Source organism: Artemia franciscana, chromosome 2 (genome assembly GCF_032884065.1).
Source record: "Artemia franciscana chromosome 2, ASM3288406v1, whole genome shotgun sequence".
Lineage (NCBI taxonomy): Eukaryota > Metazoa > Arthropoda > Branchiopoda > Anostraca > Artemiidae > Artemia > Artemia franciscana.
The window spans coordinates 58,062,105-58,087,981 of record NC_088864.1 but is presented as its reverse complement, the minus strand read 5'-3'; the positions used below and the strand labels follow the sequence as shown (position 1 = coordinate 58,087,981).

General features: G+C 34.5%; 1 protein-coding gene across 3 annotated transcripts in view; it reads right to left on the bottom strand.

Moving 5' to 3' along the window:
• The window catches only part of LOC136043837 (N-acetylgalactosamine kinase-like), a 75,735-nt gene that overhangs the window by 37,695 nt on the left and 12,163 nt on the right, over positions 1 to 25,877 (bottom strand). Inside the window, exons 1-5 of one of the 3 annotated variants that reach the window (XM_065728772.1) lie at positions 24,743 to 24,870; positions 20,583 to 20,753; positions 16,416 to 16,617; positions 9,219 to 9,327; positions 2,260 to 2,417 (exon numbers count right to left, since the gene is read on the bottom strand). In XM_065728772.1, coding sequence (XP_065584844.1) covers positions 2,260 to 2,417; positions 9,219 to 9,327; positions 16,416 to 16,617; positions 20,583 to 20,753; positions 24,743 to 24,816 — 714 coding nt within the window. In that variant the 5' untranslated portion in view covers positions 24,817 to 24,870. Of the gene's footprint in view, positions 1 to 2,259; positions 2,418 to 9,218; positions 9,328 to 16,415; positions 16,618 to 20,582; positions 20,754 to 24,665; positions 24,871 to 25,877 lie in introns of those variants that run through there. The other 2 variants (XM_065728773.1, XM_065728774.1) reach the window with 2 other exon arrangements.

The window sequence follows — 25,877 nt, the reverse complement described above, 5'->3', positions numbered from 1 at the left end:
CATTGCAGTCATCTTGGAAATCACAACATGACTGCCTTGCAAAACATTTTTGTCCTCATCTCAGCTTCTAAAAAACCTAAAGCATTGATTTTAACTGCTAAAAAGGACCATGAATATAACGGTATCAAAATAAATAAACTAGATTAAATAACAAACTGAAATCTGTTTTATTTATTATTTTACAAGTAAAGGAACATGAACAACCAAATAAGTTCTTCATTAAGAACTAGGATGTTCATCATGACAGAAATATCTAAAAGAGAATCAAACATCAAATAGAAAAAGAGAAATGTCAGAAAAGAGAAATATCAAAAAGAGAATCAAACATCAAATAGAAAAAGAAAAATGTCAAAAAAGAGAAATATCAAAAAGAAAATCAAACGAGAATATCTAGAAGAGAATAAGAGAATCAAAGATTCTTTAAATATCATCACGTATCATAATCATCATCATTAGCTTAGTATGCACTCTGTGTATCCTCATCATTTTGACCCGCACTGCTACACTGGCGAAGATCCGTGCAGGAAAAGTTGATTTTTTGGCAAGATCATCTGTAGGATTGACAGTCTTTTTGTATTTACAAGCTACCATTTCTGTAATGGCCTTTGAGAGCATTTATCATGTTTAGTTTGAGCTAGTCAGCAGGCTTCCTGTCAGCCATTCTGCAGGGGAGCCATCTTCATTTTTAAGTATATGTTCGGTACTTAAAAAAACTTGGACATAGTCGTTTTCTTTCAAATGGGCCCTTAAACATGTACCTATGATTTTCAGTGTTGCACTAGTGGTGAACGAAAAAATAACAAAGAGTAAAAAGGAGAAACATCATATCATCCCATACGAATCATATTCCTTCCTAGAAGAGAAGGGAGATTCTAATTCTCCTATATGGGGTTTTAGGTTATAATGATTTCAATGGTACAGTTTTTTTTTTTTATCCGACACCACCTTATGGAGATTTAGGCGATTTTAAAAATCACAACAAAAATTCCATCACCAAGATTAATCACAATAAAGCATTACCATTCCTAAATCAGCTTCAAATGGCAATTACTCCACATTAGACAGTTTTTTTTAGTGTTTTTAGATTTTCGAATACTATGACCTACCATTCTTTCTTTACTAAGTTGCCGCCTGTTATCCTACTAGCCCATAGACCCAATAGACTCTATGTTTTTTAAATTTTGAAGGTTTGCATCAACGACCGCTGTGTGGACAAACGTAATGCGTAGTTTTTTTTTTCTTTTCCAGCTCCTTCTTTAAATTTGCAGTTTTCCAGTATTAACTATCTCCGAAAAAAAATCTTCAGCAATTCTAAGACATCGATATTCACTACTTTTTAGCTCAAAGTTATCTCAAATATCGGTTAAATTTGAATCTACATTATTTCGTGACAATCTCTATGAGAAAAAGCAGATATATTCGTCCTTTCAGGCCCTTCGTACATCACAACCAGGCTAAAATCCCCACTCAGGGACTATTCATGATTCTAGTCCAACTTTACGGCTCATATGGACTTCAAAGAAGTTCTACAAACAGGGCTTCTTATGCAACCTAGATTAAACTTCAAAAACATATTCCCCTTCCCCCCAAAAAAAACAACATTATAAAGACAACCGTCAATAGGGGTTTCATAGTGTTTTGTTTCTCCACAACTGATACAATATTGAATAATTTAGAATTACAGCATAATTACTGAATAGCAAGAAGTTATAAAAAAAAAAGCCAACTACGTTATCAAAATCGAAAGAAGTAGCAGCAAAAAAAAAAAAAAATTCGGAAAAGTAGAAACATCAGCTAAGAGAACAGATTCACAGGTAATCATTTACAATTAGTGAAGGAAATTTATAGCCTTTTTAAAAAGAATCCAAAAATCTGAAAATATAAACCCTTTATCTTTTTTTAAAATCTGCTGCACTAGTACAAAGTGAAACATCTTCTGGTCAGAGTCAGAATCACCATGACTGAATGATATTTTTTTTTTCTCAAAACTTTCCTTCTCTGGTTTCTGGTGGCAAAATATTTCTGCCTCTTGTATATTATAATCAATGACAATTTATTATTTTAGGGTTCAGCGTTGCCATACGGATGAATTTCTAATCACTTCTTTTTCTCCCTATCATCGCTGGTTCAGCAACGTCTCCACGAGGAGGGATGGGGGTAAAGATGAAATCATTTTTATTTTTTTGGAGACAGTCTGAGAATATAACCATATGAACGCCATGATTCTACAAATTGCAAACTAAAAGAACTTATTCTTACAAGGGTTCCAATTCTTCCTTCGACAACTCTAACATTAAAACTTTCAAAAGCAGCCTTATTTGCAATAATCATACTATTGAGAACCATAAATACAGCGCCATCGGGTAAACGAACGTCAGTTGTACGCAAAGGATTGAATTCAATCAGTTTTGCATAACCTGAAAGGCAAAACAAAAATATTAACCTCAATTTTTTTGGGATAGTCAATTGGTCATAAGACACATTAAAAGAAAACTTCGATTTACGCTAAAACCGTTCAAACAAAGCGTTCTTTAAAGATTCAAAAGTGCGCCTAGGGGACCGATCCTCATTCGCAAAGGACAAGGTAACGGTCCTGAGCTACACACTCATATCCTAATTTTGCTAATGACAACTGGACAAAGTACAAGGGAAGGCAACTTTTTGGCAAAATTCTCCTCTCCCCTCCTTGTGCAAAATCCCAAATATGGCTCTGACCTCATAAAATAGCAATCCAACTTAAAAACGATTTTAACTGAAAATACTTTTTATTACGTTTCAGCACTTTGAACTGGTTAAACTGTCGAAGATGAGTTTACAAGTCTGATTTATAGCTTTTGTCAAGTATCAGCAAAGTAGGATGAGGCGAGCAAATTATTCATCAGTAAAAGGACAATTTTTTATGATAATAAATAAAAGAAAACAATTTTTTCAACCGAAAGTAAGCAGCAACATTAAAACTTAAACGAACAAATTATTCCGTATATAAACGGAACTACCCCTTCCTCAACACTCACTCTTTCTGGTGAAGTCTTAAAGTTCTCTAAAAACATAGCATATTCAAACTCGACTGCCCTTGTGTTTGAGCAGTCTTTCTTAAAGAATTGGGACGAAAAGCAAAACTTTAGCGAAAAGAGTGAGGAAGAGGTAGCTCCAATCGTTTGATTATTAATGTTATTTACCTTCAGTTTAAAAAACTTGTTTTAATTTTATTCCTGACCGTGTTTCCGTCATATCAGGAAGTCCCCTTCCTACCACCCACCCCACGAAAAATTTACCTAGTAAAAATTTCAATGAAAATTAACACCATGGAAAATACCCCTCACCTCCCCCCCCCCAAAAAAAAAAATCAATATATCTCCCAATAGCACATAATATATAAACAATGGGCAAATTGCTTAACTTATAGCCCTTTTCCCCAGGGGTTATATGGCATCTTATCATCTCCAAAGGCAAAGCTATTGGACTTTTCAACTGTGCTGCTTCAAATGGCTACCTTACAATTTTGATCGGCCTCTGGGAAAAAGGAAGCATTATAGGGGAGCTAAATGCCCTCCAATCTTTTTATCACTTAAAAAGAACATAAGAACTTTTGATTTTTGTTCGAACGAGCCCTCTATCGATCTTCTAGGACGAAAAAATCATCCCTTGTAAAATACAAAAACAAATAAACACGCCTCCTTGATCTTTCTTTTGGCAAAAAAAATCACCTTTTTGAAGATAGAAGCATGAAACCTCCACTGTGCGGTTCTCAGATGTGCTGAATCTGATCGTGTGATTTTCATTGACATTACTTGACCTTTTGGGGCTATTCCTCACTTTTCAAAAATCAGACTAATTTTCTCAAGCCCATAACTTTTGATGGGTAAAATTTAAACTCGATGAAATGTGTAGATTTGAACTCATCATGGACTCAGTGAACCCTTTTTGGGTGACAATTATTATCAAAATACCGTTTCCTAGAGTTTTGGTTACAACGGAACGAAGTGACTCCTAACTTACAGTTCGTTATCCAGAACTGTTCCATAATATAATGAAATATAATGGAAGATGGGAAAGCAAAAAAACATTATGCAGCACTTCTACTCTAACGCCTTTCGCTGCAGACTTAGAAGTGTCGCACTCTGTTTACTTTTTAGGGCAGCTCCAGTCGGCAATGTTACTATTTAAGGCTCAAAAAACTAATCAGGCACATTTGCAGGTTTTTTTGTGTTTTTTAAGGCCAAATCCGGGGAAAGAAAAGCTGTTTTTTCTCTTCCAAATTGGTCTGAAAAACTGAAAATGAAGATAGGGTTTTATATTTTATCGGCTGATAAAATATATGATTTAAAGTATAATGGTTATTGGTAACGAAATCTTAAAGTATTACATGAAGTTCTAACAACAGTCCCATTGTATAAACTAAAAATAGACTATTAAGTTGAGTTAATGTTAAGTTAATTATTACTTATTTTTAAGCAATTTTTTAAATAAACATTAAATAATAAATGAATATATATTGAATAATAAAAAAATATTGTAAATAATATTATTAATGATCTGATATTGTTAATCATTATGATTAATTGTTACGATTAATTAATGATATTATTAATGGATCTGTTCTTGACCCCATTTTATTTCTGAGCTAGGTTAATGATCTGATTTCGGCGGTAAAAAAGAACAGGTCTCTGGCATGCTGCAAGCTATGTCATGCTGATGCTCGATCGTGTTCCAATACTACTTCTAATGAAGATTTTCTAGTTGCTTTTGCTGATGACACCACCCTTGGGAAGACGGAATGAGACATCAAGTCTAACCTTGTGGCAATATTCGAGAGTTATTTCATGGTTTAATGCAAATTACTTGGCCTTGAATGTTGGTAAGTCACCTTTTCTTATTTTTTCTTGAATTGGTATAGCTTTCCCTCAGCTTACACACTTTCAGGCGTCACAAGGTTCCTTGTGTAGACCAGAGTCGGGTGGTCCGGTTTCTTGGTATCCTGCTTGATGAGAACCTTTCATTTAAAAACCATATAGCTTTGAGTAGGGTTGAGGTCTCACGGAGTTTAAGTATAATTCGGAAACTTAGACACACATTTCCAGGATCTATTCTGAAGCTTCTTTTTTTCTGCCTTGTCCAGTCATATGTTTCTTATTACCCCATTGTATGGATGTCTACTTTTCCGTCCACACTGCGGTCACTTTCTGTCATGCATAATAAAGCACGGCGTCTGGTTATGGACACCAACCGTTCCTCACCAACACCGCTCTTAAGTCTACAGTCTATTTACATTGTTTCTTGTGCTTCTTTTGTCTTTCATCAGCTTCACGGCAATCTTCGAAAATCTGGTCAAAAAACTCCTGTGTTTATTTCGGATTCAGCTCCATATAGCCTCCGTTCTTCATATAATATCTGTATTCCGCCTACCCCTACTATTCGATCAGACTTCAATCCCCTCATTGTTGTCAACAGGTCTGGAATTCACTAGCTTCTTCAGTACAGAGATGCCACTCGTTTGGGACTTTTAAAACGATTCTTAAGGATCATTTATTAAAGAATCAGACAGAATAGCATTTTGATGTTTTTTTTCCTTTTCCTCTGAGGAGTTGATGTCCCCTGGGTGTTTGTACATGGTTTATGGTTGTCCTCTCTGCACTTTGGCTCCCAGGCCTCAGTTCTCTTTTTCATCTTATATGTTATTAGGCTATTGTTCTTTTTTTGTTGTTGTTGCTTATATTGTATTTTTTTTGCATCCCCCTTGTATCTCTGGCCATGGAGCCTTTCGAGGGGGAATAAGAGTGTTGTATTTTCATTTTGTTTTTATTGGTGAATAAATTTCTGAATTTATTGAAAATAACTGCAAATTATTTATTTACAAAAATGTTATTTTAACCAATCTCGATGCATCTTTCATTGTGTATAAAATAGACCTTGTATAGAAGAACTCAATAAAGAGAATATTAGGCCATAAATACTTTAGGCATTATTCGCTGGGCTCTAGTAGATGCTCTAACACCTCTGTGTTCGCAATACCCATGCAGAAGCTCATGGGCATTCTGCTCACGAGAAATATAAGTCATCTAAGGTTTCTCAATATAATTCGAGTGGCATTTTGCCAGTTTAGGTTCTATAATATCAGTTTTTAGTATCCATTACCAATTTTTATATATGTATTAAATAAATTAATTAAAAATTCGAATCTAAATTAAAATCAATTTAATTTAAAGTCAATTAATTTAGAATAAAAGTTAGTGTTGCAAAGGAGAAGCCAAGCTTCACGTTCAAGAGATATCTGACTTGTCTACCCGTGAAAAAATCAAGTATAGCTTATGTTTATGCTTATTTAAATGTTCTCCTGAGCACTTGCATCTCGGTGCGGCTTTGTCTAATGGTTGAGAAAGGGATTGATTCTCGATGTATCAACACAAAAGCTAATGTATTCTATGGAATTAGCCTGCGTAGGATTTCCAGAGATTTTAAGTTGACTGGGTTTCATTTTCGTACTCTAAAGCGAAAATTGCAAGTTGTATTAGGTTTGGAAGGGAGTTTTTTTTATGCTCGCTTCATTCCAGTTTATTTATTAAATTTAAAAAAAACAAGTTTTTTTTTAACTGAAAGTAAGGAGCGACCTTAAAACTTAAAACGAACAGAAATTACTTCGTATATCAAAGGGGATGCTCCCTCATCAACGCCCCGCTCTTTACGGTAAAATTTGACTCTTTCTCTCAACTCTACTTTTTAAAAATACTTTTTTCAGTAACTTTTGAATTAATGCATGTTTTGATCTTAGCTCTCCGCACATGAAAAATTAAAACAAAATTTGCATATTAATTTATTTTTTTGGCTAAATGGCTTTCTCATAGTTTTGATCGGACGATTTTGAGAAAAAAAGAGCAGGGGAGTAGGCCTAGTTACCCTCCAATTTTTTGGTTATTTAAAAAGGCAACTAGAACTTTTAATTTTTTACGAATGTTTTTATCAGTAAAGATATACGCGGCTTAGGATTTAACTTGCGCAACGAACTTCTATATTCGTTTGTTTTTATTACGTATATGAGGAGGGTTCACCCCCTCGTCAATACCTCGCTCTTTACACTAAGGCTTAAAATTTGTCCCAATTCCTTAAGAATGACCTCTGAATCAGAAGGCCATTGAATAAATAGTTGAAATTAATAAAATTACTTTAGCGTAAAGAGCAAGGTATTAGGAGGAGGTGAACCCCTCATATGCGTAATAATTTCTGTTTGTTTTAAGTTTTAATGCTGCTCCTTACTTTCACTTGAAAAAAATGTTTCATATTTATTTTTTCATTGTTTTTAAAAAAATACTAAAAAATCCTGTGCCCCCTTCATGGAAATTTTCTTCCACCATGACAAATTCCTCCATGGAAAGTTCTCCCGCATAACCCCTCCCCCAACCAAACAATCCCCCTGAAAGCGTCTGTACACTTCCCAAAAACATTACAATATGTAAACACTGGTCAAAGTTTGTAACTTGCAGCCCCTCCCACGGGGATTAAGGGGGAGTAAATCGTCCCCAAAGACATAGTTATTAGGTTATTCGACTATGCTAAATAAAATGGCTATCTCAGAATTTTGATCCGGTGACTTTGGAAATAAAATGAGCGTGGGAGGGGGCCTAGGTGCCCTCCAATGTTTTTGGTCACTTAAAAAGGGCACTAGAACTTTTAAATTTCCGTTGGAAAGAGCCCTCTCGCGACATTCAAGGAACACTGGGTCGATACGATTACCCCTGGGGAAAAAACAACAAACAAACAAATAAACATACATCCGTGATCTGTCCTGTGTAAAAAAATACAAAATTTCACATTTTTGTAGATATTAGCTTGAAACTTTTACTGTAGGGTTTTCTTATACGCTAACTCTGATGGTGTGATTTTCGTTAAAATTCTATGTCTTTTAAGGGGTGTTTTCCCCTATTTACTAAAATACGGCAAATTTTCACAGGCTTTTAACTTTTAATGGGTAAGTCTAAACTTAATGAAACTTATATATTTAAAATCAGCATTAAAATGCGATTCTTCCGATGCAACTATTGATATAAAAATTCTGTTTCTTAGAGTTTCGGTTACTATTGAGCCGGGTCGCTCCTAACTACAGTTCATTATCACGAACTGTTTGACATTGTTCATTTTTCATTACGTTTTCCTTTTTAGTACTTTATTATTTCATTATTCTATTATTTTACTTTATTTATTATTTACTATTATTTTATTATTTATTATTTTACCTTATTATTATTCTACTTATTATTTTATTTATTATTTATTATTTTATTTTTATTTTATTATTCTTTTATTATATCGCAGGCAAATGTTTTTAAGGTAATTGAGAGTTGATAGCTTTAGTTGCGTTTGTTAGGGTATCACATTGACACCCCATACAATGATCCTATTTTTGATACTTTTTACTTGAAATTATAATTTCTAACTTTAATGAAATGAAAGTTGATATGATACTCTCATCCATCTCATACTGCTGTTTAAATATAAGAGGTAAAAAACCAAAAAATTCGTCCAATTTATTATAAAGCAGGAAATATTTTTTAGTGTAAATAGTGTATTTCACAGCTTACTTCAATGGTTTATATCAACAGTCTAAATTTTAACAAAATACGTTGCAAGATGAAACACTTTCTCCCTAGTCAATATCATATTCAAGTTCACTGTCATTTTATCTAAATATATGTAACCTATTTTTCATGACTGTGTGCATGACTCAAAAATTGAATGGCATCAAAATAATAAGAATTTCGTCCCGAGGATCCAACTTGGGTCTATTCATACCTTAAAACAACAATTATAAAAGATTTTTCTTTTGGTTGTTCAAAATTTCTGAACTTTTAGGGTCGTGTTACATTTCGGTCAGTGTTGCCACGTTGAACCGTAAAAATAAATTTGCAAAATTTGACAGTAAAATTTCGTTAATTTGATAAGAATTTTTGTCAGTTAAACAGCTATACCTTCTTAAGTTGTTCGGCACCACACATTTTTAGCTGTGGGCTATTTTATTTATCTAAGTAACTTTTTTTGAAATTTAGTGTCCTCTACCAACGAAAACTAAATAGTTTACACTTAACCAATTCAAAGAATCAGATTACATTCTCACTTTCATAAGTACATTGGAAATTTAATCATTCGAGTTTAAGTATAAGCTTTTTTATGATGTCCAAGATAATCTAGGCTGTTAAAATACAATCCATCACCCATAAAATTTTTACCACGTTCAGCCATCATGGCAATGGCTTGATCCATTCCTCCACCTTCAGTGCCAACAAATTTCTCACTTGTAGCGCATAAGCCAGCTAATTCAGTTTTAACAAGACCAACCTGCAAATTGTCATGGTCAGACATGAATTCCTAAGAACTTGAATAGGAAAATAATATTTAAAAAAAAATGATAATATTAATAATAAATAAGAAAATAAATTAAAAAATATATTTCTAAGCAATTTTTCTAGCACTCTTAGTATGGGAAATAAAGTTTAAGGTAATTGCCACCCTTTGCAGCCCCAACCGTTCTTCTTTGGGTAGATTATTGCCCACTTAATACCTTTCGAATATATTTGCCCATCAGGCTGGTTGTAACTCTTTAAAGCTGCTATTCAGTAATATAGACTAAAATCATGAATACAGGTTAAGTCATATTTATTATTTAGTGTTTTTTGTAAATTTGTCCATAGTTTTGATGATCAAAATAGCTCTTTTAGCCATTTATTCTCAAATATAACAAATTAAAAGAACCTGTCGAGATTATCTCACCAAAATATTTCGACTTTTGAGTTTTGTCTGAGTAACGGAAAGTGATCTAAAAATTTAGGTAAATGAAAATTTCAAGCTTTAAGCAGGCGGTGCGCTTTCTAAATATAATTATCATTACATACTGATTAATGATTATCATATATAATGATAACTATTAATCACTGTTTTCGCGCAACAACACCAAATAGTAAGAAGCTTTGCCCCTCCCCCTTTTCAACCATCAACGCCACAGAAATATTACGATAAGTGAAGTTTCTTTATTACCCTCCAAACTTGGAATAATTTTTATTTGGCTAAAAAGAAGCAGAACTATTTGATTTTAAGCTAAGTTTATGAGTATGATAACAAAATTAAGAGTAAATAAGAAAAAGCGAAGGTCTTGTCCAGTGTTGCCAATTGCAGTATATTTGTCGCTTTTTAGTCGTTTATTTTCATATTAGTTACTGGGCTTATAACCCTTCCCCTGAGAGCTGGGGGGGGGGGGTGTCATCTTCAACGACATAATTAATGGACCTTTTAACCACGCTGAGCATGACTGTAATCTCAAAATTTTGATTGGCTGCATTTCGGCAAAAGGTGAGCGTATAGGGGGTAAAGGAACAATAATCAACAGAGACATTAAACTGAAAAAACAAGAGCTAAGAGTTCATATGGCACTTGTGACGAGGTCAGAAGAGCCAAGAGCTCATAAGGTATGAGCTCTGACCTCCCTTAAGCCCCCCAAATGGTCGAATCGGGAAAAACGACTTTATCAAGTCAATTTGTGCAGCTCCCTGACACGCCTACCAATTTTCATGGTCCTAGCAGTCCAGAAGCGCCAAACTCGCCAAAGCACTGAACCCCACCCCCTAACTCCCCCAAAGAGAGCAGATCCAATCCGGTTACGTCAATCACATACCTACGACATTTATAAGCGTTTTTAAGATTTCCGGTTTTCCCTTCCAACTCCCTGCAATGTCAACAGATCTGGTGGGGATTTGAAATAAGAGCTTTGAAACATGAGTTCCTTCCAAATATCAAATTTCATTATGATCCGGTCACCCGTTCTTAAGTTAAAATACCTCAATTTTTCACAATTAACAACCCACAGCTCCCCTAAAGAGAACAGATCCGTTCCAATTATGTCAATCACATATCTATAATTTGTGCTTATTCTTCCCATCAGTTTCATCCCGATCTCTCAACTCTAAGTCTTTTCCATGATTTCCGGTTTCCAAGACTTTCGGTTTCCTCCTCCAGCTCCCCCCAATGTCACCAGATCTGGACGGCATTTAAAAAGAAAGTTCTAAAGCACAAGATCCTTCTAAAGATCAAATTTCATTAAGATCTGATCACCTATTCGTAAGTTACAAATACCTCATTTTTTCTAATTTTTCCGAATTACTCTCTCCCTCCCAACTCCACCAACGAGAGCGGTTCCTATCCGGTTATTTCCGTCCCATATCTTGGACTTTTGCTTATTCTGCCCACCAAGTTTCATCCTGATCTCTCCACTTTAAGCGTCTTCCAAGATTTCTGGTCCCCCCCCCCCCCCAATGACACTGGATCCGGTCGAGATTTAAAATAAAAGATCTCAGCTGCGAGGTCCTTCTAAGTATGTGTATGTTTATATGTACACTTTTAAATATGTGTGTCTCAGTTGCGAGGTCCTTTTAAATATGTGTATGTTTATATGTACACATTAAATATGTGTGTATATGTTTATATATACACTTTTTTGTGTGTGTTTGCATTTAATGAGTTAGTATTATTGATGATTAAAGTAACATGAATGTAGTCGCTATTACAGACCAGAACGGCTTTTTTGTGACTAATTGATATGTATATGATATAAAGGTTTTAAATAAAAATTTACCTACCTACCTACCTATGAAATTTCATGAAGATCCGATCACTCCTTCGTAAGTTAAAAATACCTCATTTTTTCTAACTTTTAGAATTAACCTTCCCCCCCAACTCCCCCAAAGAGAGCGGATCCGTTCCGGTTATGTCAATCACGTATCTAGGACTTGTGCTTGTTTTTCCCACCAGGTTTCATCCCGATCCCTCCACTCTAAGCATTTTCCAAGATTTTAGGCTCCCCCCAACTCCCCCCAATGTCACCAGATCCGGTCAGGCTTGAAAATAAGAGCTCTGAGACACGATATCCTTCCAAATATCAAAATTCATCAAAATCCGGTCACTCCTTCGTAAGTTACAAATACCTCACTTTTTCTAATTTTTCAGAATTGAAGAACCCCCCCCCCCCCAACTCCCCAAAGGGAGCGGATCCGTTCCGGTTATGTTAATCACATATCTAGGACTTGTGATTATTTTTCCCACTATCCCGATCCCTCCACTCTAGACGTTTTCCAAGATTTTAGGTCCCCCCAACTCCCCGCGATGTCACCTGATCCAGTCGGGATATAAAATAAGAGCTCTGAAACACGATATCCTTCTAAACATCAAATTTCATTAAGATCCGATCACCAGTTCGTAAGTTAAAAATACCTAATTTTTTCTAATTTTTCCGATTTAACCGTCCCCCCACTGCCCCCTCCCAGATGGCCGAATCGGGGAAACGACAATTTCTAATTTAATCTGGTCTGGTTCCTGATACGCCTGACAAATTTTAGCATCCTAGCTTACCTGGAAGTGCCTAAAGTAGCAAAACCAAAGTAGCCAAGCTAAAGTATGAAAAAGTTTGAACTGATTAAAGCCTAGCACAGAGGTAAATACTCCTAAATTGTCTCATATACCAAGGAAAGAAACTGGATTTTTTTTTACCCAGAAAGGGGGAGAATTTACATTATCTTAGCAGCAGACAACCATGGTATTACCTTTTGTATCTAGCACAAAAGGTTGTCGTTTTTTGTTTATACTATTTTTTCTATACTGGCATAACCTAAGGAAATCCTGGGCTAAGTGGTAGGGTAATAAAAAGATTAGGAAACTACTACCCCATTGCAAACCTGTGAACAAGTTTAACTTCCATTCATATTTATTTATTTATTTATAACCCACAAACGAACATAGACAATGACACTGAGGAGTAGTGAAAAATAGTTCAGTTTTGCTACTGAAAAACTCTAAATAATACTTTGTAATACTGTAATACTGTAGTGTGCCGTCTGTTACGAGAATAGGAGTCCAAACTGGTCATTTGAAGGACCGTACGTCAAACGAGCTGCAAAAAAATATGTACCGATCTTTTGTTCTCTAGGGATCCCCAGAAATCCCCAGAAAACAAAAGATCGGTACAGCTTTTTCAGTGAGTAGCAAAACTGAACTATTTTTCACTACTCCTCAGTATCATCTGTTACGTCTGTTTCCGTCTCAGTGTGCCGTCTGTTACGACGCAATACTGAAGTGTGCCGTCTGCTATTTGCAACCGGCTTCTTCGCCGTAGAATCCATATGTCTGCCTCAGTAGGAAATGCAGCAACCTACGTAGGGACCATGGAGGTCGCAGAGCTTTCTGACGAAGAAAATGATCAGAGAACATCATGTTGTGAGCTAAATACTACATCGGGCGTAAATATACGTTAAAAAAAAAATAAAGATAGTGCACGTTATCGCCTGATAGTACCTTTTGAACAATCAATTATTTAATTTTGCTTCAGCAGAGTGGCATTCCTGCCTTTTCTGATTTTATATCACACTTTTCAGCAGTTTTTATTAAGTAGTCTCGCCTTTTACTTGGCTGGATTATTCGATTTATTCAAGTTAGCTAAGCCCCTGAATCAGCGATTGAATAGCTTCAGTAACTATCCGTCTCTGAGTCTAGATTGTATGAGGGAAATAGGAAAACAGTTTGCATTGTCACTAACGTTGATTACTCTATTAAATATTTTCTGCTCCAGAAAAGAACAATAGCCAGTTGATACCCACGCCCAGGCACGTACGCAGGATTTTTTTTCTTTTGGGTGGGGGCCAAAACCTTCGAAACAACAGATATAAAGTAGCACTTTTTTTATTTAGTAATGCAAAAAGCACCTATATTGGAAAATACAGATTAACTTTAATCTGTAATATTGTAGCGGATGGGGGGAAGAAGACTGAAGCCTCAAAAGTACGTTTTCGGCTCAGGTTATGTTCATAGCGATTTAGAACCAGTGTTTAATCTATTATATCCCATTGAAAGGGAAATTTTAGGGTTAACAGTGCAATATGGGTGCTGTAAGGGGTAAGTTCTTCTATTGCAATAAGAGCTAAAAGCTCGTATGGCACTTGTGACGAGGCAAAAAGAGCTGAGAGCCAAGAGCTTATATGGTATGAGCTCTAACAAAATTCTAAGAATCAATAGATTGATTTAAAAGGAAAATCAGAGGCTTAATGCCGGTCAGGATTTAATATAAGAGCTCTGAGTCACGATGTCCTTCTAAATATCAAAATTCATTAAGATCCGATCACCCACTCGTAAATTACAAATACCTCATTTTTTTCTAGTTTTTCCTCTCCCTTTAGCCCCCCAGATGGTCAAATCTGGGAAAACGACTTTATCAAGTCAATTTGTGCAGCTCCCTGACACGCCTACCAATTTTCATCGTCCTAACACGTCCAGAAGCGCCAAACTCGCCAAATCACTGAACGCCTCCACCAACTCCCCCAAAGAGAGCGAATCCAGTACGGTTACGTCAATCACGTATCAAGGACATTTGCTTATTCTATCCACCAAGCTTCATCCCGATTCCTCCACTCCAAATGTTTTCCAAGATTTCCCACTCCAACTCCCCCCAATGTCAAAAGATCTGATCATGATTTGAAATAAGAACTCTGAAACATGAATTCCTTCTAAATAACAAATTTCATTAAGATCCGATCACCTATTCGTAAGATAAAAATACCTCAATTTTCACGTTTTCCAAGAATTCCGGCTTCCCCCTCCAACTCCCCCCAATGTCACAGTATCTGGTTGGAATTTAAAATTAGAGCTTTAAAGCACAAGATCCTTCTAAATATCAAATTTCATTAAGATCTGGTCACCCTTTCGTAAGTTACAAATACCTTAGTTTTCGCAATTACCCCCCCCCCCCCCCAACTCCACTAAAGAGAGCAGATGTCCGGTTATGTCAGTCACGTATCTTAGACAGGTTTTTATTCTTCCCATCCAGTTTCATCCTAATCTCTCCGTTTTAAGTATTTTCTAAGATTTCCGGTCCCCCTTAACTGCCCCCCCCCCCCCGCAATAACACTGGATCCGGTTGAGATTTAAAATAAGAGACCTGAGTTACGAGGTCCTTCTAAATATGAAGTTTCATGAAGATCCGAACACTCCTTCTTAAGTTAATAATAAGTCTTTTTTCTAATTTTTCATTGAGAAATTTCATTGAGATCTGTTCACCCTTTCGTAAGTTAAAAATACCTCATTTTTTCTAATTTCCAGAATTACCCCCCCCCCCCCCAACTACCCCAAAGAGAGCGGATCCGTTCCGTTTATGTCAATCATGTATCTAGGAATTGTGCTTATTTTTCCCACTCTAGGTGTTTTCCAAGATTTTAGGTTTTCCCCTCCCAACCCCCCCCCCCCCAATGTCACCAGATCCGGTCGGGATCTAAAACAACAGCTCTGAGACACAGTATCCCTCCAAACATCAAATTTCATTAAGATCTGATCAACCGTTCGTAAGTTAAAAATACTTTATTTTTTCTATTTATTCCGAATTAACGGGCCCCCCACTCCCCCCCCCAGATGGTCAAATCGGGAAAACGACTATTTCTAATTTAATTTGGTCCGGTCCCTGATACGCCTGCCAAATTTCGTCGTCCTAGCTTACCTGGAAGTGTTTAAAGTAGCAAAACCGGGACCGACAGACTGACAGACCGACAGACAGACCGACAGAATTTGCGATTGCTATATGTCACTTGGTTAATACCAAGTGCCATAAAAAGGTAGATTTTAATGAAAAACGATAGTTTCCAAAATTGATCCATTAAAAGCTGTACTTTATCCTGAAAAGGGGGGGATAAACGCCCTAATATCAAGGATAATTCTATTTTGCTGTGGAAAGTACTCTCTTTACAAAAAAAAATAACAGTACAATTGCTAATTACTTCAAAGAGGGTAAAAAGTTAGACAGAAAATGGGTTAATAATTGGGCAGTGACTTGACTGGATAATTGCATGATGTAAAATCTCCCAAAAAAGGCTTCAAACATATATCTAGATTCTTAATAAATGTCCTACTTTTGCCAGAAATCCCAAGAAACCATGAGGAAATTACACATTTCACAAAATTTCGGGGGGGGCCGGGCCCAAAGCCCCCCCCCCCCCTGCGTACGTGCCAGCCCACGCCTAAGGAGAAGTCAGAGATGTTGCGTATAGAAATAGAGAGGATGGCTCCCAAACAAATTCCGTCAGTACTATTTGAAAGACTGCCTCGGTTTATCTAGACAAGCTAACTGCCTATTGGGACCACATATTGCTTTACAGCGTATAAGGTAAGTCAGTTATTTAACAATTTTTGAAGAAGATTAGACAAGGTTTAAAATGTCAAAATAAATCCAAATACAACCACTATTCAAAAAAAAGAAAAAGGGGAAATAAGTTAAATCTCAGTTTCATAGACACTTTAGCTAAAATAAGAACCACCCCCCCCCCAAAAAAAAAGAAGAAAAAAACACCACCACAAACAAAATTCTTCGTCGCAGCAGAAAATCAAAAATTTATATAACTCACCTCATAAATATGATTCATTATCATAGCGCCTGCACAAACAAGTGCACTGGAGCTTGATAAACCAGCAGAGGGCGGTATATCTCCAAGTATACAAACTTCAACACCGCTATTGATATTCAAATTTCTTTCTTTAGCCATGTTAATTACTCCAAGGACTCCAGATAAGAAATAATTTGACCAATGAAAAGTTGTTTTATCAATACTGAGGAAAAAAAATATCATCAGAGTTGCTGAGGAAAAACTAATCATCTGAGTTGAATTTTTTGGACATGCCTGGGCAGTAGCCAGGGGGGGATCCCTCCTCTCTCAATTTTTAACCCCTATATTCTTAAAATACCTTTCATTGAAAAACACTTTTTTAGTATTTCCACTGAAAAAATATATTAAAAACACCAACGTTCCCCCCTCCAACATTTTCGCAAAAGGGTATCCCTGTGGACATATTAAGTGACAGTTTAGACCAGTACAAACTAGAGAAGTACCAGTGGAAGATAAAGAAGAGTAATGCCACTTAATTTGACAGTATTTTTTTTTTTAAGGTATCTTAGATCCACTTATAACAGAGAACAACACTAAGTGACAAAGCCATTTAAGAATTAAAAAGCCTTTTTCAAAGGCAACATTTAGTATACGGTAGGTCTATAAAAAAGATTCAGTTGTCATAATTTTTTCAACCAAAATTATAGTTCAGAGAACTATTCTTTGGAACTGACTCTTTTTTAAGAAATTTCAATAAATTTCAGAAATAGTTTTTTTTTTAAGCCAAATGAACTTTTTTTCTAAAAATATCTTGCCTATTAGGTATCTACCAAAATACACAAGCTCTAAAAACTAAAACCCATAAAAATCACTCAAAAAATACATCACTTTACAGAGTCGAAACAAGAAACGCCTGGTCAGAGACAACATGATTATTATGATAAAAATCAAGGTTTCCTCTGCTCTGATAAACATAACAGGCAAAGTCTTAAATCACATTTGTGGGAACATTTGAGGCATTATATCAAAAATTGCTACCATTTTAGCTAAAAAGTGGTAAATAGCAAGTGAAATTGTTAACAAGTAGTCTAAGCATTCATATTTAATCCATCATGCTAAGAGCAATTTTTGGAAAAACAAAAACAAAAAAAAAACAATACGGTTAAATCATGCACTGAAATGACTGACTCAAAATTTTGGGCAACGTCGATTTACTATGTAATCATAAAATATATTTGGAAGCACAGTTTTATGTTAAAGAATACTGAAAAATAATTTAACATAAAAACAGACATAACTTAAGTCTAACCTCCAAAAAATTGTTTATCATAAATTCTTTTTTTTTTGCTATTGAAAGGTAGTTTTTCTTAAATTTAAAGTCATACTAGGACATAAATAGCACATAATTCATTTTTCTTTATATTTTTGAAAACATAAAAGACAGCAGTTTCAAACAATAACAAATTGTTTGGAAAAATGAAACAGTTTTGTAAATATGTGAATGGGAATGGCACAAAAGTAAACTACAATCAAGCCAATGAGACGACCACAAACCCCTTATGTGCTGCTGACACTACTACAGAATTTTACATAGAAGATCAATAAAAAATAAAACTACAAAATAAATAAACAATAAAAAAAATAAATCAATTAAAAAATAAGTCAATAAAAAAAACTACAATCGGGTAACATAATTAGATTATTTGGCTGTTATTCAAACAATTAAATAATGATTCTTCGGCAGAAAAATATATCAATAAAAAAATAATGAATCTATAAGAAAAGTAATCAATAAAAAAAAAACTAGAATCAGGTAACGTAATAAATTATTTAGCACTAATTCAAACAATGAAATATTGGCGCTTGAGCAAAAAATAAACCAATAAAAAAATATAATAAATTCATAAAAAAAGTAAATAACTAAATAAAAAACAGAATTGGGTGACATAATTAGATTATTGGCTGTTATTTAGACAAATAAATAATTATTCTTGAGCAAAGGAGAACACCAAAAAAAACAAAAAAAAAATAAAAATAAAACGAAGGCCTATGCCCAACTATACCAAGGGGACAAGCTGAGAACTAGCTCATCTTCAGCTGTTTTATATACAAAAATTCTATTCTGGTTAATTCAAAAAGGGCCTAGCCACCCTTCTAGTTTTATCCAGCTCCCTATTTTTTTTTTTTTGCAACAACAACTTCAACAACTTAATTAATTACTCTTCGATTACTAAATGAAATCCATCGTTTTATAACACTTTTATCTGTGTTGGTTAAATAAACAACAAATCTCAGTCCCATGTGGCATCATTGTTGTTCTACTTATATATATATTCGGCTGATATATATTCGGCTAAATATATTCGATGTTTGTGTCAAGTCTCACCATGTTTTGCACAATAATGCGGTATTTATTCTACCTGATGAACAACGCAATGCCTCCGTCTAATTAAAACAAGATGAATGGCGCCACTGTTTAATTTGTTTTTCTTTGGCAATGTTAGTTTAAAGCATCTTAATAATATAGGAACGTGTTTTGCTAATATATTCGTTTGTCAAAATGAAAGCTAATGTCATAAAGCTAGAGAGATAGAATATATTAGGATGCCAATTTGCTGTGAGGCACTTTTTTCTTTGGTGCTGCTAGAATAAGATAATAAAAAGTAGATAGGCAAAAACGTGCCTGTAAGATTACCTTCTCCAGTGGCGGTTCTGACATCTCTTGCCTCCGGGGCAAAATCTTGAATAGCACGCCCGCCCTGTCTCCCAAAAATTTTCAGGCCAAATTAAAAAAAAACAATTTTCTGACAAAATCTTCTTACTTTAGCCTCTGTAAAATTATCCATTATCTCAACATCCTGTAAATACCAACAGCTTTGAATATAAAATACCACAAAAAAATATTTATATTAATTAAATTTGGTCTACTTACTTTTACCTTCAAGGAATGGTGACGAAGATATGGAAAAAATGAAAATTTCGGATTCAGTTTGCTTATACTTTCTGCCAACTGCGCTTTCTACTGTATTTAAGCAAAACACAAATATATTTAATGGTTGGATTATTTACAATTGATTATTTATCTTTATTTACTGTTATATTATTTATTCAAAGTTTTGTACCCCAAATTTTCACCTGGGGCAATGCCTTCTCTGCCCCCCCCCCCTAAAACCACCATTGGCTGTTATTACCAACTTGTAACCATCCACTAGGCAACTAGCATGTTAATGGTATCCAAAGCTTCCGTTTCTTTTTTGGGGGCTGAATGGTACATATTGTGGTCATTGTCAGTCTGAATTTATAAAAAGTCCTAAAAATTGATAAAATAAATATCATTCAAATGAGCTTCACCCCACTATCATCCATTAGCAGCCAGAACTGACAAAACAAAATGAACTTTTGAAAAAGGGATATAAAAAGTAAAAAGAGGAACACCAGAGCTATTACACTGAGATCCAGCTTCTTTTGAATAAAGACAACTCTTTTTCCAATCCCATGTCCCTTATAAGATATTATTCAGCCATATCCATGTAACAAATATCAATTACTCAGGCCCAAATCAAAGATGAAGAAGGCATGTGATTTATTAAACAAATGTGATGACTTTAAAGTCCTTATGCAATTTCAAATTACCTGTGATTTTTTGTTCAAATTAAAATCAATGATTACCTAGTTGTGAGAAGTTGCTTATTGGATTCTAAGAATTTGGGTGGAGGGTAGTGCGGTAGGTAAACTGACATGGACACAACTTCTTCTCTGCATTAGCAGTCCAATTTTTCTATGTATGGATTCAACTCCACGTAATGTTGTTCCTAGACCTATATTGAGGCATGATTTACAGGCTGGGGGGGGGGGGGACTGAACATGAGCGTTCAAAGTGAAAACAAAGTGCATATTTGAAATATATGTACCAGATTTACCTATTACCAACTTTCAATATAAGTGCAAATTAAGTTGCTTTTAAAAGGTCATCATTTTAGACGAAAAGACAAAAAATGGTCAATTTTGCCTTGTCCCATTTTGACCAATTTTCTATATGTGTTAGAGATTTTTTTTTCTGGTTTGAATGGTACCGTTTGCCATAGATTAGAAAGACAGTATGATCAGATGGACAGTATGATCAGAATGACAAGATGTCATTCAGCAAACTATAATTTCCCATTTTTTATTTTCAGATTTGGTACTTACACAATTTTAGTTAAATCCAATTCAAAATTCCCATACTCAGATGCAGTATTTCTCAGACTAAGAAGGCTAGACTCAGGAATGTGCCTAAAAGCTGCATGGATGCTTTGCTCTATAGCCATTGGTAAAACTGAATATCCACAATAATCAATGTGCTCTCCAATAAGGTTCACTCTAGAAAAAAATGAAAAAATATACATTCCATTACTTTGGCTGATCAGTAATGTAACTAAATCCAGAAGTGTATCTTTTTTACTCAAATATTACAAGAAATGTTGTATTTTATTTTGCAGATGTGTTCAGAATTCCAATAGCAGTTTTTATATGGATTGATACCTTTATTTTCAACAATTTCCGAAACTATTACAACAACAAAAGAAACAAAGCCACTACTAGAAGGCCAAATGACCTCTGCACAGTGACTCAATTAACTAATTAAATTGCATAATCAAGTGAAACACACACACAAAGACAGTTACATACATAATATTCAGACAATCCTGCTCTCACCCAGCATCATGACTGAGGAGAAACCATTTGACCTGGGATTTAAATATTGAAACCAATTCAGAGCCCCTAATGCTGTTTGGGAGGCTATTCCAGAGGAGTACATCCATGTGACAAAGGGCTTCTTTTTACAAAGAAGCCCTTGCTACTTCTGGAATAATTCACATTTTTGGAAAAGGGAAAGGAGATTTTAAATTTACAAGCAGTAATAAAACTAAGCATAATTGAAAACTACACCTGAATTCACAAATAAAATTAGCAATCCCAGTTCTGTTGATCAATTTTTCATGCCTAATTTTCCTCCAATATTCGAATCTCAGATTAATAATAAAAATAATATCATTAATTTTAATCCAACAGGCCTTTCTTGCTGGACAATTGGTTTGTTGAGCTAACAGTGAGGTGACTTATCATGATTGGTCAGTTTTATTTTTGAAATTTAACTTACTAGAACTAATGCTGTAGTCAAAAATAATGTTTTTGGTTTTTGAAAAGTATGTCCCAATGTCAGTTACTTAACATCAGAAATTTTATTTCACAAATATCAAGGAGGAACAAAATAATTGCTAAGATTCAAAACAATATGACTTCTCACAAAACTGGTTCAATATGTGGCTTACTTGACCCTCATGATCAAATTTTCAACAGAATAAACAATTACCCTTATTTACAGGCTGACTTAAAGGCTCCAAGATAAACAGCAACAACTAGGTAACCAGATAACCAGCAACAAACAGAGTTTTAAAACATGTCTTAAAACAGAGACGTAAGCATTGAGACACCATCCAGATGTTCAAGATGAAAGCCAAAATAAAAAGTCTGCCCTTTGAAAAGTTCTTCAGGAAGATGGCCATAAACCGAATCAGAGGCCACTCGAAAAATGTGTACAAGCCAGAAGCCAGAAAACGTGCCCATGCAAACTTTTTCTCAGTGCTTGCAGTCAACACATGGAACAACCTGTCTGAACATGCCATCCAAGCACCAAACATCAATAGCTTCAAAAACAGAGTTGATAAGTCCTGGGAGAAACACAAAACACACCAACAAATTCAATGCATTTGCTGAGTGGTCAACATAACTTAATGATCAACTGGCTACAAGCCCATTAAGCAAACAGAGGGCATCAAACATGCAGGTCAACTGCCAAATTGTGCTGAACAGCTTTAAGTAAACTTTAAGTAAGTATGTGCAATTTATCTGATGGTAGCCATTTAAATTGAAATGCATGTTGCAAATAAAATAATAGCCACAAGTAATATAATCAAGCATGTGATAAATGATAGAATTCAAGTGTGTGTTGCAAAAAAAAAATATTAGTGAGTAATATAATTGGTTATTTTTAGAAATTTAATTTGGTGTCTCTTCCTTTTTTTATTTGTCCCTTTGTAAAATACAGGCTAGCTACAAGCCTAATATAAAAACCAATGGAACAAAACTTACATACCATTGGATGATAGAAGTCAATTATATGAGGACAAATGATAATTATGATGCAGTTTGGCCTTCTATTTGACCATTTTTTAAATTTCTTTAATTGGATTTCAAAATGTTCATACAAAATTGAAGTTTTTATTTCAAGATTCAAGTTATATACATTTTCAACTTTTCTTATTTAAGTAGTATTATTTATGCTTGTTGTTTATGCTTTCTTTCAATCCGCACTTTTCTATTTTTGAATTTGTAAGAAATAGAATTAATAATAAGAGATGTCCAAAAAATACCTTTTTTCTGTGTCAATCAATTCAGAACTAAGATGTGAATCCAAAATATTGTATAGACTTTCTGTGGATGTTAAGTATTTTCATAGTCAAAAGCTTTTGAGTTTTTTTTTTTTTCCTATTTATAGACATTCCAGTAACTGTAAGCTTTTTCAAAAAATTTTAAAGCACCTGACAGAAAATCATGAACCAAAGCAAATGTATTCAACTCACTTTTTTGGTCTGACATGTACTTCTAGAGTTAAAGTGTTTAATTTTTTCTGATATTCCTATTGGCTAAGCTATTTTTTAATTTATATATTGCTGTTTTTTTATTAAGAAGAAACAACAAAGCAATAACTGATAAATAGAAATAGTTGAGACCAGCAAACTTTTAAACAGTTATACCCCTCAAAATCCCAAAAGGTGCCAAGTCCCTACAGTAAGCCAAAGAAAAGGAACAGGGAAAAAATTTGCCTCTCATTGTAGTATAGCCTCAAATATCAAATGCAATAGCCCAACCTAGTAATATATTAGTTCACAGCTAAATTTAAGAAATACTTGATAAATAATCTGGTATCCACTTCAAATCAATTGACAGAAAAAATGGTAAAATTCTTGTTGATTGACTTCTTGCTATCTCAGAAAGAGGTTAGGTTGGGAAAACAAAACTTTCAAGGATGGGTCTAGAGGCTAAAGTATTTCTCAGGAAGGTATTTTGAAGTACCTACCTCTACTCCTTCTCCCTCTAGAGGGCCCTGACCTTTGATGACCTTCAAAATATGTGTGTTATAAAGGTGAAATCTTGCAAAATGGATCTTCTGCTTGAATGAAGTACAACAAAATTGTTTTCAGCTTCACAACTTTGCTCAATCCCAATTTATAAGGTTTTAAAGATATGCAAATACATTTCCTAAATTTTGAAAAAAAAAAACATTGATATGGCTCAGAATTCTACTCAAATAACAGTAATTGCATTTTCAGAACTAAAGGCAGAGAAAAAGCAACTGATAACTGAAAATTAAGGTAAAATGTTGTTTTGTCAAAATTTCAATAGGTATAGACCTGTCATGTAGGCAAATTGCAGGGCTCTCTAGAGGGAGAAGGAGTGGAGGTGGGTACTTTAAAATACCTTCCCAGGATATACTTTAGCCTGTAGACTAATCCCTGACAGGGTCAATGTTGGTATTACCAGAACAAATTTTTTGGGTCATGAAACTATTGTTAATAGATGCATTTTGACTTTTTGTACATATTTTCTCTCTTGCAAAACTACCAGAAACTTAACCTAATCTAACCTAACCTAACAAAAAATTGTCTTCAAAAGCAACAGAGCAATTTTCAGTCTTAAAAGTTTAGCAATTTCAAGTTTCTGATCAATGAAAATAGAAATGATTGCAATTCTATATATATAAATACAAGAATATTTGGGTGAGAATAACTCCTTAACAGTGATTTTGCAGTAGTTTTGCAAGAGAAAAGATATTCAAAAAGTCAAAATGCATCTATTAATAATAGTGTCATACCCACAAAAATTGTTCCAGTAATACCAACATTGACCCCTGAAAGTTTCATTTTCCTCATCTAACCCCTTTCTGAGATAGCAAGAAGTCACTCAACTAGAAATTTACCCAAAAAAACTGGTGAAAATGACAATTCTGACTACTTATACCTAATTCTGACTACTTTTTTTTTTATTTAGCCTACCTTTTTTTATTGGTACTACTGTACCAATTCTGACTACTTGTACCTAATGAAGTACCTCTGGAAAACATATAATAACAAAACATTGAAGCCTTATAATTTATACAATAGACAACACTATACCGCTGTCTCTGATTTTTTTCCTTGTATGTAACCTTAGACAAAAATTCATTAGAACCTATGCTGTGCTCTTCTGATATCTAGTGTCTCTACAACTGCTGAGGATTTAATTTTGAAACTCATTGACGAAACTACCTTCCAGGCACTTTACAAATAAAATCTGGACGATGATTGAATTCTTCAATAAATTTATTGGTAATGTGGTGCATGGCATCAGTTTTTTTTTATTCCTTCTTTTTTTTTACGTAAACAATGTTCTTGACTTTTGAATATTTACATTTTTCATGTTGAAGATGTCTCTTCTGTATTTTCGATATATTTCTAGCTCGTAAACCGATGGAAAATGGCTGGAAAGCGAAGAATGTGCTTGGTATACGGAAACTGGTGGAATACGTTTCAGGACACCTATCTAGCTTACTTTTACCTTGTACCGAAGGATAGCCCTCTTCATACATGCCATAAGAAAATTCAGAAATGTAACCATGTTTGACAATGTTCTTCGTAATTTTTCTCGGAAAGTGAAAAATCACTTTCCGTGATTTTTCTGGAATCGCTTTGTGAAAAGCAGAAAGCAGAAGCTGCAAAAATATAAACGTAAAGTTATTACTTTCTGTCCCCATCCACATAAACACATGAAAAGGGATTCCGGGACTGCTTTCGAAGTCACAAAAACCATCATTGAATAGTCTCTGTATTATTATTTTTATTTTTTTTTTTTTTTTTTTTAGCAAAACGCAGAAAAGGGCTATCAAAAAGATTAAATGGAGCTAATATATAGAGGAAATCTAAAAATACTGTATCTTAATTAGCTTAAATGTTAATGAATTGATTTTAGTATTGTGTTAAGAATAGCAGTTAGAGTAATAAATTACATTGCTTGCTGCAATTCCAAAATTATGTTCAAATTTTCGGATGCAATGGACTATAATCCTGATTAAAAATTAACTTAAACTTCACAGACATCCGTTAATTTAAAGAAGTGTCTATAAGGGTCCTATTCTAAAAAACTTCGGTGTCAGATTTTACTGTTAACCTGGAGTCACGCTGAACTTTAAAATTTTGAAACCATTGCTGTAATTACAAAGGTCTTCTAACAGCAGACGAATTAAGCCTTTTTTGATGTAATGATGTCACCACATGCTCGATTCAGCCAACCTGTGAAAAATATGATTTTTTTCTTAGAAAATTCATATGCGTCTTCACCACCAGGCCCAGCACAAGGCACGCAGCAGGCTTCTATATATGGATTCTTATTGTCGCTTGTTTTCTA